At 30.4% G+C, this 15238-nt stretch overlaps 3 protein-coding genes across 5 annotated transcripts in view; 1 reads left to right on the plus strand and 2 right to left on the minus strand.

The window, feature by feature from the left end:
• Positions 1 to 246: 246 nt before the first annotated feature.
• On the minus strand, positions 247 to 5366 carry LOC130442704 (2-hydroxyacyl-CoA lyase 1). Its single transcript, XM_056777039.1, has 9 exons — positions 5185 to 5366; positions 4936 to 5063; positions 4396 to 4695; positions 3488 to 3635; positions 2921 to 3188; positions 2564 to 2861; positions 2308 to 2497; positions 598 to 838; positions 247 to 518 (listed from the first exon to the last, which is right to left on the minus strand). Exons 2-9 carry the CDS (start codon positions 4984 to 4986, stop codon positions 299 to 301), a joined length of 1716 nt encoding a protein of 571 aa, XP_056633017.1. The 5' UTR covers positions 4987 to 5063; positions 5185 to 5366; the 3' UTR covers positions 247 to 298.
• A 223-nt stretch (positions 5367 to 5589) lies between these two features.
• On the plus strand, positions 5590 to 11107 carry LOC130442706 (NF-kappa-B essential modulator). Of its 2 annotated transcripts, none has more exons than XM_056777040.1 (7): positions 5590 to 5819; positions 6823 to 7064; positions 7128 to 7312; positions 7373 to 7644; positions 9352 to 9679; positions 9733 to 10084; positions 10136 to 11107. In XM_056777040.1, exons 2-7 carry the CDS (start codon positions 6839 to 6841, stop codon positions 10384 to 10386), a joined length of 1614 nt encoding a protein of 537 aa, XP_056633018.1. In that variant the 5' UTR covers positions 5590 to 5819; positions 6823 to 6838; the 3' UTR covers positions 10387 to 11107. The 2 variants fall into 2 exon arrangements, with proteins under 2 accessions (XP_056633018.1, XP_056633019.1); XM_056777041.1 differs by lacking the exon at positions 5590 to 5819 and adding an exon at positions 5957 to 6243.
• Positions 11108 to 12627: 1520 nt separating this feature from the next.
• Positions 12628 to 15238, minus strand: part of LOC130442707 (sialin-like) — a 34344-nt gene continuing 31733 nt past the window's right edge. For both annotated transcript variants that reach the window (XM_056777042.1, XM_056777043.1), the window contains exon 7: positions 12628 to 12895. In XM_056777042.1, coding sequence (XP_056633020.1) covers positions 12770 to 12895 — 126 coding nt within the window. In that variant the 3' untranslated portion in view covers positions 12628 to 12769. The remainder of the gene's footprint in view (positions 12896 to 15238) is intronic.

Raw genomic sequence — 15238 nt, forward strand, 5'->3', positions numbered from 1 at the left:
TAGATCTCATCAAGATCTATCTGTGTGTGAAAAGTCAATAGATAAAATGAAAATTTAGTAATTTTTGTAAGGTTAGGTTTTTTGATAAACTTTTCACACACTTTTCTCTTCTTATTCTAAATTTAAGACAGGCAAAGAATTTTTGAACTTTTTGGATTTTATCAAAATATTTTGATCAGAAGAGACCTATAATCAATACCATTTACGAATAAAATATATGAAAAGGTCTAAGAAATAAACAAAAAATTGAAATAAATTAATAGTAATTTATTTATATATATTAACACCGATGAAATTTTTACAATTTTGATTCAGTAAGCCAATGAAATGCTTGGGGTCTTCTATCAGCTGTTGTATCGATAATAACATTTATTATTGTAGGTCCATCAACGATTTTAAAAGCTTCTTTGACAGCCGCATGGAGTTCTGGTACTGTATTGACAAAAAATCCGGTTCTTCCAAATAAGTTCATCATGTTATCATATCGAGTCACACTTGTAAGACAACCAGGTGGGGAACTACCAAAAAAAATACAAAATTACAACACATATTTGAAAAACAGACTGTTAATATCACAGGAAAGTTAAAACTACTTACACTTTGGCAATATCTTCGATGCCTACACTACTTCTAATTTCATTCAATACACTAGATTCCATTCCGGAATAGATACCGGAATTGTTGACAATAACGATTATTATTGGTAGTTTATATCTAACCATGGTTTCAATTTCCATACCCGAAAAACCAAAAGCTGAGTCTCCTTCTACGCATACAACTCTCTTATTCGAATGGTTGTGTCTACAATAAAACGCTGCAGCTATAGCAAACCCAGGACCTACCTAATGAACATATGTAACAAACATATCAACATGAATATATATTTTTGATGCTAAATCGCCTTGGTTTTAGGTCCTTTATGATTGAAAATTCAAAATTAAAAAAAAATTGATGACCAAAAAAGGTGGAAACGTTAATTTTTTACCTGTTTTAAAAACTGATTAAAAAAATATTAGCAATTCAAAAAACGTTTGTCTGTGCCATCTATTTAGGTAAAAAAAAATTATTTTCAATCAGAGATCTAAAATCAAGAAAGTTGAGCAACTAAAATATCTAATAAATAAATTAAATATCTTCAAAAATAAATATTTTCTTGTGAATTGAAGATTTATGTATAAAAAAAAAACAATTATCAATTTAAATTATTTATGGTTGCATTGCAATTTATTGAATATAAATATTTTTCTCAAATCGTTTAGGTCTTTTTTATCTTCTTATAGATTTCAGATTTTTATATATAGGCATTTTCAAAAATTTTGTTTTTTTAAATTTTTTTATACTTTTATGCTTTGATGTAATTTGTTTTGTTTCAAAATAAATAACTGCCATACACCAAAATTAGAAAAGGGAAAAATATTTATTGGAACTATTTGGAAACACCCGCATTTGACTCAATTTTAACGAAAATCATTTAAATTTAACTAGAATGAACTAAAACTGTTTAGTTATTAGGTAAAAAAAGTAATTCAAACAAAAAAATGAATTCAAACTTTCCAAAAGTGGAAAAAAAAATCATTAAAACTGATTGAAATAAATCCAAACTAACTTAATTTTAACTGAAACTAGCTAAAATAAATAACTAAAGCCAAAAAACGAGGAAATGTTCTTTGGAACCGATTAGAATCGACCAATTTCAACTTAGTTTCCAATCAAATTTAACTAAAATTAAGCGAAACTGCTCAATTCTTTCGAAATAAATGACTGCAATTAGAAAAGGAAAAACTATATATTGAAACTGTTTGGAACAGGGTACTTAAGCCTTTTGCTGAAATGACTATGGCTTGTTTGCAAAATTTGCAATCACAATGTCATAATATGGCTCTGATCCAGTCGTTGCTCTTTTTAACAAATCTGTCTACTTCCTTATTGTCTGGTATACCCTAGGAGCAACATTAGGGTTACTTTGAGGGTTTGTTTACACTTCAAAACTAGCCTGGACTTGCGGTCAGTATCCTCCTGGGCTTTCAAAACCTCTAGGCTATCGAAGAGAATATAAATGTGCTTTGTAGCGAGAAATAGTGAATGGAGGGCTTACATTTTAGCCTAAAATACCCTTCTTTCACTAGATTCGAACCATCTGTATACCAGAGAAGTATTGTGAGCTTGCAGAAGCTGTTTATTGGCTCATGATTGGTGGTTATCCATTACCACTAAGAATAAGATGCCTGTTAGCGCCTTGTTTTCACTATAAGGTGAAGAAGATAAATCTATCAAATTATTCAATGTTTTATAGTATATATAATACACCTACCCCCATTGTGCCAAACGTTCCTGCATCTAAACGGTGTCTAGGTTTGTTATTTAATAACATGGTCCTTCCTATATCCATCGTATTGGCTCCTTCACTTACAATAATACAGTCATCTGGTAAATTGATGAATAAATTGTGAAATACTGTATAATAATTCAACGGTACGGATTCATCTGCACACATAGCCTGAATTAAAAAAAAAAAAAAACAATTACCTCAGTAGATAATAAAATTTTTGACTATAATTCTTACCTTTACGGATCTTTGATTGTCTTGGCACTTTTTTCTCAGTAAATTCCACCAATCACTGTTATTGTTATATTTGAATCCCCTTCTTTTTAATTCTTCGTTTAAGATAGTTACCGCATTTTTTATATCACTCTGTATGGCTACTTCAGCTTGTACACTGTTGTGCAATTCTTCAGCATTTAAGTCTATCTGAATTATTTTGACTTTAGGTGAAAACCTTGGGGGTCTGCCAAAATGCAAAATCCAATTTAATCTAGCTCCTAGTAAAAGTATAACATCAGCTTGTTGTAAAGCAGTTGATCTAGAACGAAAAATGTTTTTCAACAAATGTTGTATATTAAAAAAAAAATTACTTCAAACCTGGCTGATCCTACAAATTTTGGTGATGTATCAGGTACGACACCTTTTCCCATCGGAGTTGCTAAAAATGGAACATTTGCTAATTCGACTAAATCTCTCACTTCTTTTTCGGCTCTAGAATAAGCGGCACCTTTCCCAACGATTACCAAGGGATTCTTTGCTTGAGTTAGAACAGATATCGCTTTTTCAATTTGTGCCGGATCAGGGAATATCTGAGGGATTTCCATAGGTCCATATTGATCTGGTACTTGTGTTTCAGATACTTTACCTAAAATTTGATTCAAATAATTTTTTATTTCATTTATTTTCTCAAATGTTATACACATACTATAATATAGATTCACACCTACATAAATCTGATTTAAATCCAGGTAGACTAATTTCATTAACTACATTTAAATATATATATATATATATATATATATATATATATATATATATATATACATATAATATAAAAGCTCATAAATCAACTCATTACCTTATGAGAACTATGATAAAGCTTGGATTGCTAATAAAAATATCAGATTCTAAAGCACTAGTTAAAAATTATTCATTTTCAATTACCTGATAAGATGTTAGCTGGAAAATCAAGGTAAGCTGCACCGGGTCGTCCTGTTTTACATAATCTGACAGCTTTTTCTACATGGAGAGGTATTAAAGGTATACTTGGTGGGCGAGCTGAATATTTGCAATATGGTCTTGCTAATTCTACCTAGAGATCATAAATATTACTACTTTGGTTTTATATCCAATATTTTTTTTGTATGTATACTCAAGCATAATATAATATTCATTCTCCAAAAGTGTAATACTTAGAAGAAAAACATTGATAGCTCTTTCAGAAACCAATGTGATATTTTACTATAACTTACTCTATATATCATCAATTTCATTATTAATTATTCCAGATTGTGTGTATTACCTCGTAAAAGGCACGGTTTCAATGAGAAAAAAGTAACAACCCCCCTAACTGTCTTACTTTTATAGTGTATAGGAATACAGGGTGGAAAATGAACATCTTCCATATCACAGAGTTTATAATTACACTAAATACAATTTCTATGTACAATTCCAAACACAATCACAGTTTTTCTTTCTTTTTTTTAAATTTATGACCCCCCCCCCCAAATTGAGAAGCTGAAACTGCGCCTGCCTCTTGGGTAAAATATTCAATTGATTATTCTTAATATAATTAAAAAAAAATTATAGTCCCCAAAATTAAAATATAATAAATATTTTTCAGTAAAGAGAAAATCACATTAATCTTAACGTTATCTCTTGTTACCTTAATCACTTACTAATATTTCAAATCAAATACTGAGTTCCAATATAATATACCTAATCTCATCAATAGATTAGATACCTCAAGTACACTTTTTATGAAAATTTAAAATTGTTTTAAGACTTTTTTTAAGCTATCCCAATTCTAATGAAAGCAAACTCAAGTAATTAATAAAATATAGTCTCCTTGCCTGATTACATTCCTGGAAACCACCGATTCCTTCATGATCCTGAGGTGCAGATCCACCTAGTACCAGAACCGGCCAGCAATTTATTTGAGCATTGGCCAATCCCCCAAAAGTATGCAGCAATCCTGGTCCTGAAACTACTAAAACTGCTCCTGGGTTCCCAGTTAAGTAACCTATAGCTTGGGCAGCATAACAAGCTGCTTGTTCATTTCTCATACCCACATAATGAATTTCTGCCATTTGTAGTGCCATACTTAGTTCAATAACTGGATATCCGATGATTCCAAAAACATAATTAATTCCCTGAAAGGCGATTAATTTTTATCCCTTGCTTTGTAAATGGAGTATTTCAAAATTGGGATATATAAATTGTAAATAAAAAACAATTCAATATTAAATAGATGATTTTATTAAATATGCGATTTTCAAGAAGTTTCTTATGTATCAAAATATGGTACAATTTTAAAATTGTGCAAGAATGAACTTTACTAATATTTTTATCAATTCAAAAAATAATCAATATGGGAATGGCAATTCACTTACTTGTTTTTTAAGTGCTTGTGCTAAAACAGTATTTCCATCGACGTCTCCCATTTCGGCGATTTAATAATTGTGCAAAAAGTAATGTACAACACGTTGGTCAGATGTAGTCTTATCTAATCACCTAGGTGCTTAAATGAAATGGTACTTTAATTTTTAAAGTCTATAAAACTCTCAAATGTAATAATCTGTACTATTTACTACAAAGATTTAAAATGCTAGAATAGTTTTCTAATATTACCAAAAACTTACTTGGAAGATTAGTAGTTCAATGTTAATGAGATAATTAATTACGTCTTACACACTTGAAAAATTTACTATGGATGATTTGTTTTCTTAATAAAACATGATTAACTCTGCGTTTTTGTACCCATAGTCCATAGTCTATTAATATATTAATTATGCAACCAATTATACATTTACCTTTCCATTGTTAACTGAAACCATAGAACTTGAGCAGTTTATTCCAAATTAATGAGAATGTACAGGTGTTGGTTTTTGATAACGGTTTTAAAAATTTTTATTATAACAATAAATTATCGAAGACTATATTTTGATCCTACCAAAAAAAATATTTTTGTTTTCATTCAACAACGTCTATCATGTTATCGTAAATTGAAACTTCGAGAGAAAATTATTCTAATTAACTGATTTCAGGATTGATTAGAGTTGACAAATTCTTCAGATAACCAGATTATCATATATTTTTGAAAATTTTGATCATTAATTATCTATGATGTTTTATTGACAACTGTCAGGTGTTCCGTACAAAGAGGTTATCTGTGCTCTGTAGTCAAATGATATTTGTGTTGGGATCATGTTTATTATTTTTATAACAAGTTTCGTCTTTCTGGAAGCACACAAGACAATAATTTGAAAAAGTAAAAGTAAGTACCTTATGTTTTAATATATATTTTTCTATTCTGTATAATTTTGTCGCGTTGTTTATTGTATTTGGTTTAAATTGCATATACGTACTTTACAAAAATATAATTCTAATATTATCTATTATGAGTCACTTAATAATTCCAACAATATTGATAATGAGTAACTGCGTATATTAAATTACAAGAACATTCTATAAAGAAGAGTTACCGACAATAAAAATATTAGTACACCTTTTTATAGTTATCAGCTGTTATTCATTTTTTGCTCATTTGGCAGCTATTAATCCATTTTGCTTTGTTGTGGTTCGGGTAATCCCCGCAAGAACATTGCAAGTGTGGTAAAAAATAGTTTCGGGTCAGTCTTTCGCTAACAACTATCTAATAAGTGAACAAATAACAAATTTTATTGACAAAATAATACTCTGTATGTATAAATCATTTCAGTATTCATATTTATTTGAGTTTCATAAGTAGTGATAGTTTGGTTTAATTATTTAGCAGTATTTATTCCATTTTGCTTTGTTGAGATTCGGGTAATGTAATTCCCGCAAGAAACAACAGTATCATTGCAATTCTTGAAAAAAAAAATAATATCAGCTCAGTTTTCCATTAACAAGTATCTATCTAATATGTGAAAAAATAACAAATTTTGTTGAACAAAATGACGACTTGTGTGAATTTTTCATCAATTATTATACTTATTTGCATTTTATAGGTAGCAATAGTTTAGTAAACTTTTTTAAAAACTCAATAATTTTACAAATGTTTCTTTTTTGTGATTATGTAAATTGATAATTTGGCTATTATCTATAAAACGATCATATTTTTTGTTTCATTTGGTGATAAGATAAAATTTTTATGAGTTGCATTAGCTGTAACAGTTAGGGCTTCACAAATCTTTTGAATAGATTTTCACCATTTGCAAATTTAGCATATTTTCACTTTCTCTAGAATTTGGATTGGTATTACAGTTGCTGTAAGATATATTAAACAATTTTTGTAGATAAAATATTATCATTATGGCTGCAGCATTTAAAATGCCTCAAGAACCTTGCCCATTACCTTCTTTGGAATCTGATGAAGAATCATTTGTTGTCTTGGGGCAATCAATTCCTGATGCTAGTACAGAAATATATAGTGAGCCAATTGGGGCATCAGTAATAGCTGAAGCTAAAAGACTTTTAAACAGCGAGATTGAAGGTATAGAACAAACAACCAGTAAATCAGATGAGAAAACGTCTTCAGGTAATTTGGGCTTGTTTATGATATAAATTGCGTAGATTAATTTATTCGTTTGGAAATTTGTAGATGTAAACAAAGATGATACAGATAAAACCTTAACAAAAATTTCTAATTTACCAAACTTACCTTCATTAAATAAGGGTTTTGAATCCTCAAATGCTATCAGCATAGTGTCTTTTACTCCTGATATGACATCTGAAGAGATTCAAAACAAAGTTAGTCAAATTATTGAAGAAAATATTCGTCTGAAAGTAAGTTGATTGAATGAAACTTTGGTGGTTTATTAAGCAATACTTACAATCAATTTTCAGGATACCATTTTGCAAAATAACATGAGTTTAAAGTCTCAATATGAGAGAATTATGGCGTGGCAAGAGGATGTCAAAAAAGTCCACGAAATCCACAAAGGAAAACTTCTTGAAGCTAAAAATTTTATTGACGCTTTGAAAAGAGAAAAGGAAAATTTGCAAAGTCAATTGGAAAAATCTAAGCAAGTAGCATATGAATTTAATAAAAAAAATCAAAAGATGGAAAAGTTGTTAGAAGATAAAAGCAGCCTTGCCAAAGAAGTTTTGTTACAAATGTGAGTATAATTTAAAAAATTTTCAATAAGGATCCTGATTTTCAATTGAAATCTAAGTATATGCTGCAGATTCCAGCAATAATTTGATTACTCTTCATTTTTTTACTTCTTAGATTTTTTTATATATAGTTCGTAATGATTTGTTCAGATCTTCTTTAATTGAAATTTCTTTTAAAACAGACCTTAAATCAAGACAAATCATCACGAAATACATTTCATTTTGTCTTAATCTACATATAAGTATACTTTCTATTTAGTTTTTTTTTGGGAAACACATGCTTATCTTAAGTAAAAGTGGTCGTAATTTGGTTCTTTCCTTTTGTGGTTGATATCTTCCTGAATTGACTGTAGATTTTTTGGGAAGAAACTTTTTTTCAGATGGCAGTTCTTTTGTTTTGGAATGTCTCCACTTATAATCTTTGAAATTATTCTATCACTCACTACCATCATAGCTGCACACTATGAGTTGAAGCTAACTCTAAGGCAGTTAGGGTTACTAAAGGTAGGACAAGGAGAAGAATGCCGAAGAAACAGCGCTACTACCAATGGAATTGTTAAAAGATGCACACGGGGGTCTGAATTAAACATCAGTGATTGAATGATATCCAGAGCGAGCAATTTGACCAAGGATCAATGAATATATTTAGATTCATAAAACACTCAATCCAGAAGACCATAGAAGTGATCCACTGGATATTTCACTGTTGGCACAAGACTTCAGAAATGGAGAGTTATAACAGACTATTATTGCGAAGAGTATAATGGAGAAGAGATGATCGAGCTTATGATGCCCTATCCTAATGGGCAAACCATAACAAATGTTGGGGGATGACACAATTTATGGTTTCTAAAATAGCAGAATTAAACATAGAAAAAGTTAAAAACTTCATTCTGGGATTGGAAATGCTTGAAAATAACCTAAAAAAGAGAAAAAGTGTAACATAATGGGCTTCATGCCTGTGAGTGAACCACGAGGATTAATCTATATAGAGATTGCTTTCGCTGTGAAATGATTGGAGGTGATAAATTGAAGCATAAAAAATAAAATAACAAAAAATTCGCACCTAATATCACATAACCTGGGTTCAATCGGTCTAAAAAACCTTGGAAGTGATAAATGGCTTTTAGAAGTGTAGGCTGAAATGCAAGGTGGTGTTTGTTAGGGGATGAAATTGACACCAAATTCGTAATTAGTGATCCTTAAAACCCCTGAATCAGAAATGTCAGATCCATAACTTGAATTGTTTAGTTTTGATCAGCTTTTTGAGATTTGGCCCATTGAGCTCTATAGTTTTCTTTCATATGGAATATGGTACAAATGTCTTTATTCTAACTGGTATACAGATTATAAATGTGAAGAGTATTAATAAAGTCTAATAACCAATCTCAGAAATAATTTATTTAACAGCTTTCTATGCCAAGTACTTATCCCATCATGGGGCATATATAACCATTATTCTCACAGTAAAAAAACTTTAATTATGGCATATCAATTAAGAATCCCCAAGAATTATGATTGAATTTCTCTCTGAATATTTTATTTACAGCTGACTATATTTATTGTGCTCAAATATTTGCCTCAATTCTTTCATAATTAGAAGCAGAAGAAGTCTTTAATAATATTAGTTAGCGAGTTGAGTAAATTGATATTTGTAATATGTATAATTGAATCTTGCTACCATTGATAAGTGAATGAATAAATTACAGGTCTACTGATAACATTGAAGCATTCAAACTAGACGTGGCCAATAAAAAAATTAAAGATTTGGAAAAAATAGTAGAAACTTTATCCGATGAAAACAAAAGAATACTTAACGAATCCAAACAAGAAGAAAATAATGCGATAATTAACAATCTTCAAGAACTATTGACAAATTTAACATTAGAAAATGAACGTTTGAATCAAGAAGACACAAAACTTAAAGCCGAACTAAATGATAAAGGACAAAAGGTTAAACAAATGGAACCTGAATTTGAAAAAATTATAGATGAACGTGATAATGCATTGAAACAAGTAGAGGAATTAAAAGATGCAGTAAGTATTTTTATTTAGTGCAGTGATTAGACAATCCTAATTATATGTTTTAGTTATATATTAAAAAGCAACGTGAAGAAGCTTTGATAATGACAGTGAATAGCATGAAAGATGAAATGAATAAATTATCAACTCAATTGGAAGATGCTGGAACTTTACGTTCTCAATTAAATGATACTCAAATCGCTCTTACTCAAATGGAGTATACTAGATCCCAAGCATATGCACAAATAAGTCATTTGACTAACGAATTATCAGTTATTAAAAGTCAATTGGAAACACTGCAAACGCAACAACAAACAAACAGTCATAACAATCAGGATGAAGTTTTTGTTTTACAGACTCAATTGGACGTGTATAGAGCGGATTTTGAAGAAGAGAGACGCGCTAGGGAAATTATTAAAAGTAAAAATGTAGTGAAACCTCGAATTTTATAACTATTTTTATATTTTTCAGGTGAAAATGATCGTCTTCATGAAGACCTACAGAATGTCCAAAGGCGCAATGAACAACTACAATCTGAAATTGAATTGCTTCGTAACGGAGATTTTGTAGTTTATCCTAGTGCTCCACAGAGGTCTGGAGAAGAACCTTCGCTGCCTAAATCTATACTGAAATGTCCCAAATGCAATTTCGGTTTCTCTAATGTTAGAGAACTCGAAGAACATGTTAATAGATGTTTGGATTTGGATGATAACTTACCCTAAGATAACCTCAATTTATTTCTAGAGTTGGTATTTTTTTTATAGTGTAAAATCAACAATTACAGTTATCCCCTTTATAACCTATTTCCGATCCAAATTCACTGAGGGAAATGTGTATAGAAAATTAAATTTTTTCGTATTATAGTATATACCAAAAAAGTATCACATCATTATGTTTTTAACACGTTGACTGATAAGGCAAATTTTCACAATTTTATTTAATAGCGTTGCATCATTAAAAAACTAATTTGAATACAAAGTTATCACTGGAAGGTACACAAAATGTAGATTTGGAAAAAATTATTTCTTGGTTGAATTATGTAAAAAATAATTATCTAGTAGAGTAGATCATGAGTTATTTCATAGTTGACAGTCATGTAAATTAACAATAGACACAAAGTCATACAAGAATATTGTAAAGTAAGATATTTTACCGATTATTATTATTATTTTTATAACTTTCTAGAAATCCTTTTCTACTTGGAGTTCCAGGTAATGGTACCCCTGCTAATCTTCTTGCATATACCCATCCATATACAACCTGAATGATATTTCTTATTTGCTTACATACATGTTGGTTAAAGGAACCCAAAATAGGAAAATATATTTTTTTAAAAATAAATAAATTGAGTTCAGTAGTACAATACTTTTTTGGTAGAGTGTATTTCATAGTATCAGAATTATAAAAATTAGTGATTAAACTATATTATCGTATCAAAAGAAATTGTATTTCATTTCTTCTTCGACTCATGTGAACTAAATGTTCCCATAAAATGATAACCCATTATCACGCAGCAGTACAGACCTGAATAAACACTGTTCCTTGACTCGAAGCGTCATTTTGTAATTTCCATAGTTCGATGATCATCTGTGACATTGTTCAACCATCTCATTTTTGGTCTTCCTCCTTTAACATTTAGGAGTTCCGCATGTTGATTATTTCCAAATAATTTGATTCTTCTAGCTTTGATAAAACGAACAATGTCTTGGTGTTTTAGATTATCGCCTATCTCAGAGTTATGAGGGTTTTGGTGTTTATAATGGTACTCCCTTTAAAAGTTGTTTTCTATTGCAAGGTCTACTATATTCGGAAGTTTTTACGTTTTGTTTTCATTATGAGTCCGACCTCTCTAGCTTTCTCTATGTCTTCGAACAACTCCACCAATCTAGTTTCGCTTTTTGAACAGAAATAACAAAATACTGTGAACTATTTTATAACCAAAAGAAAAGTTAATTTTTCATGTGGGATTGTAAACAAAACAACCCTAAAACTGAGTGGGAATTGAGGTTATGTTATTTCAGAAGATAACTGAGCAGTGAGCCTATAGAAGGTATTAGGGATGTCGGAAATGTTAGCATAGATATTCCGGTTAAATAAATATACTGTTGGTCAAAGTACTGAACGACAGAGTGAAAAGTAATTATAAAGGTGTTGCTGATAGAATGGATTATTTAGTTTTGATTTTGATCCTTCCATAGGCATCAATATCACTCGTCCTGGCTTACTAAAAACTTTCAGATCTTCATAAACTTCTGTCACTTTGGATGAGAAGCGAATAGTGGACCCAAGATGCTGGTACAAATGATGCATTGAAAATACCAGTGATTACTGTCGCCCAAAATGTAACTTTAGCTCGACCTAAACATTCTGATCTAGTTCCAACTGATAATGAAAATATAGTATAACCTCAAAAATCGCTAGCCAATATAACACCTTGAATAATTGTAGAGTAATTGTGAACAATGTTGCCGATAGATTATCATCTTGTTTAACCTTTTTATTGATCTTGAATAGATCACTTTGTTGGTTGTGTATTTTAACTTGAGCTTTTAAATCTTCCACAGACATCAATATCACTTATCTTGGTTTACTAGGAACCTTCAGGTCTTCAACAACTGTTGTTAATTTGGATTATGAGTGAATAATGACATAATGAATTGCAAATACCAGTGACTAATGTCGTCTAAAATATAATTTTAAGTGAACCAAATCATTCTGACATAGCTCTAGCTAATAATAATAGGATAGTATGAAGTGTTTTAGTTGTCTAGGCATTTCCAAGTCTTCAAGTGCCGTTGAATCTGTTGATGTTTTAAAAGGCTTGTTTAAAGTAAATGAATATTATGTGGAGATCGATGTCAGATGTACTTCTGTCTTGTCTGAACCCACACTGATATCCTCCTTTAATATTTCTATATGAAAACATCAAAATTGGAAAATGGGTAGTAGGATGAAAAAAGAAAACGTTTTATTAATTACATATATTTATTGACATACCTGATATGTTAGTGGTACAAGAATGGAAGTAACAAAAAGTGAAAAGACAAAATGCAATATTATGTCTTAGTATCGATAATCTAAAACATGTACTTTTGGCCAGTTTTATTATTCATCTGCTGCTCGGTTCCAACTTTGTTCTTCCACACTTCCAAACAGAATGAAAATTATACCAGTAACAACGTAAACGCCTCCTCCAAGTATGAATGTGTACGACCATTCTTTCATTCCGTTCTGAAAATTTTATTATTAATACAATCGGTTCCCGTTAGTTCGAAACTCGAAGAATAAAAAGGTAATTATAATATTTAGATTTTGATTGCGTCGCTAATTATGTTTTTAGAGATTGGAAGCTAGCAAAAAGCTAGATGGTAACGAAAGGTTGTTTTGATTTTTTTTTAGGTTATGATTTGTTTTGTCATTTTCTCATTACTATTAGTACATGAAGAATTACACTTTTAAAATGTAGTGTATTCACCTTTTTTAATGATTTAAGGAACAACACAAAAATTTGAAAAAAAAAATCAATCAGAATAGTAGCTGTTACTCTGGGGTTGCTGATGACCCCATTCCAAATCACTAGAGTTCACAGATAGACTGAAGCACTTGATCTATTAGTAGGTACACTAGGCAACTGTTCAACTATCACTAGATGGTACTACAGGCCCAGTTTCTGAACAATAACGGGGAGAATAGAAAACTATAACTCATTTATTCTGGAGACCATCATATTTTTCACTTCTAGTAAAATGAATATATTAAATTTCAAATGTACTTATCATTTATCAACAGCTATTCTTTAACTATGACAAAACTTGAGAGGTACATACTTGTATATATTCAATAGCTTCGTCCGCGGTAGACAATTTGAACTCATTCTGAATGTATTCTGATTATCTTTCGTACGTATCAAACACAGAATATGTTCACGAACGATTTATGAACATCTAAAATTATGATTTGAATCCAAAACTAGCTACCTAGCTAAAATGTATATATTTAACTGGCCGAAGGTGCATTATTGATATTTGTAATTACAAAGTCAACTACTATGTTTTTTAAATACAATTACTTGGAAAACTTTTGTCTTTTCTATGCAAAATAACACGTTCTAAATTCTCATTACTGTTTATTTAATGTCACGAAAAGTTTTCTCCAACTAAAACTTGTAACTTCTTCTTTTTTATTTTCGCAAAAACTAAAGTGTCAACAATCATAGATCTAAACTTGTAAGCATTTCAACTTGTACTCTAACAAAAGCCACATATGTTAGAGGTTATTTCGTAGTAAATATCACAAAAAGGAGGAATGTAGTCCGAGGATACATTGAACATAATCAGAATACGTTCGGAATAGAAATCTGTGCTCCGAGTACACAGGATTTTAAATCCCCAACATGTTTTAAGAGCACCGCGAACGTTCAATTTCAATTTGGTGACAGAACTTGTTCAGGATATCTGTCGCGAACAAAGCTAATGTAATTTATTAATACATATTTCGAAAGAAATCTGTTAAATAAGTTTGCTTCAAAGTGTTAGTTTTCTTTATGTTTTGTATTTTATTTTTTTATTAATAAAGAGTAGTACAGAGTTGAGTTTTTTTATTATTTTATCAAAAACTTTGTTATATGAAACTTGAAACATCTACGTTATTCTCGGATTATTATGTCATCATCTTCTTCTTTTTTAATAAAAAATCTAACACACTAAGCTCACTGCTAAGCTAATTATTAAGGATAAGGTCACTAAACATTATTCCTTAACTCAGATTGCTCAATAACTTTTTTTAAGAGAAAAAGTGCCTGGAATGCTTTGTAAGATGTCGAATGGGGCTCTTGTTTCCTTAACTGACATTTCTAATGTCTGGTTCTTATCTTTATCGTTGATTTCTTCATTTGTATCTGTCATCATCAGTTTGTGAGACAGTAAAATCTTCATCCACTCCGACAAAGTCAGAAAACTCACACCGCTGATGTCAATTATTGGTTCTGTTATTCATCATCCGTAATTATTAAAAGATTTTCTTACATGAAACCAGTTTTTTTTTTAAGCAATTAAAAATCGTTAGGGGGTATTACAGCTCTTCGTGCTTTATCAAAAACGTGACATTCACAGTTAGCTGTTCGTCGAGAGATTGCGAAACGAGCTTAACAATTTCTTTGCGCTAGAACGTCGTGTGGACGATTCCTTGGTCCAATGGTTGCAATTTGGAAGTTTTATCGGCGGAAAGAAGTAGGAGGACTGTTGTCGACAGTGCAACTATCTAAAAAGAGTAGAATTTTCCGTGTTTGTCGTTTTATATCTCCGTTAACTGTTTAAAGCCAATTGTTAAAAAGTTCTGTCGCTTTACAAGATTCTTTGTTACCACGATAATCAGTAGTAAATGTCTCTTTACCTGTTTTCCCCAATGACATTTTTCATCTTTAAAAGCAAGTTTCTTGTCAGATAAACTATTGAAAAATCGTCTAGTATTAAAAGTGTTTCGGGAAACATACTTTTCAATCAAAGTCTTCAATTTACCGCGCCAATCTGAGCAAACTTTCTCCACAAACTGTTTTAAACACAACTCCATTTCTCT

The sequence above is a fragment of the Diorhabda sublineata genome, chromosome 4 (genome assembly GCF_026230105.1).
Source record: "Diorhabda sublineata isolate icDioSubl1.1 chromosome 4, icDioSubl1.1, whole genome shotgun sequence".
Classification (NCBI taxonomy): Eukaryota; Metazoa; Arthropoda; class Insecta; order Coleoptera; family Chrysomelidae; genus Diorhabda; species Diorhabda sublineata.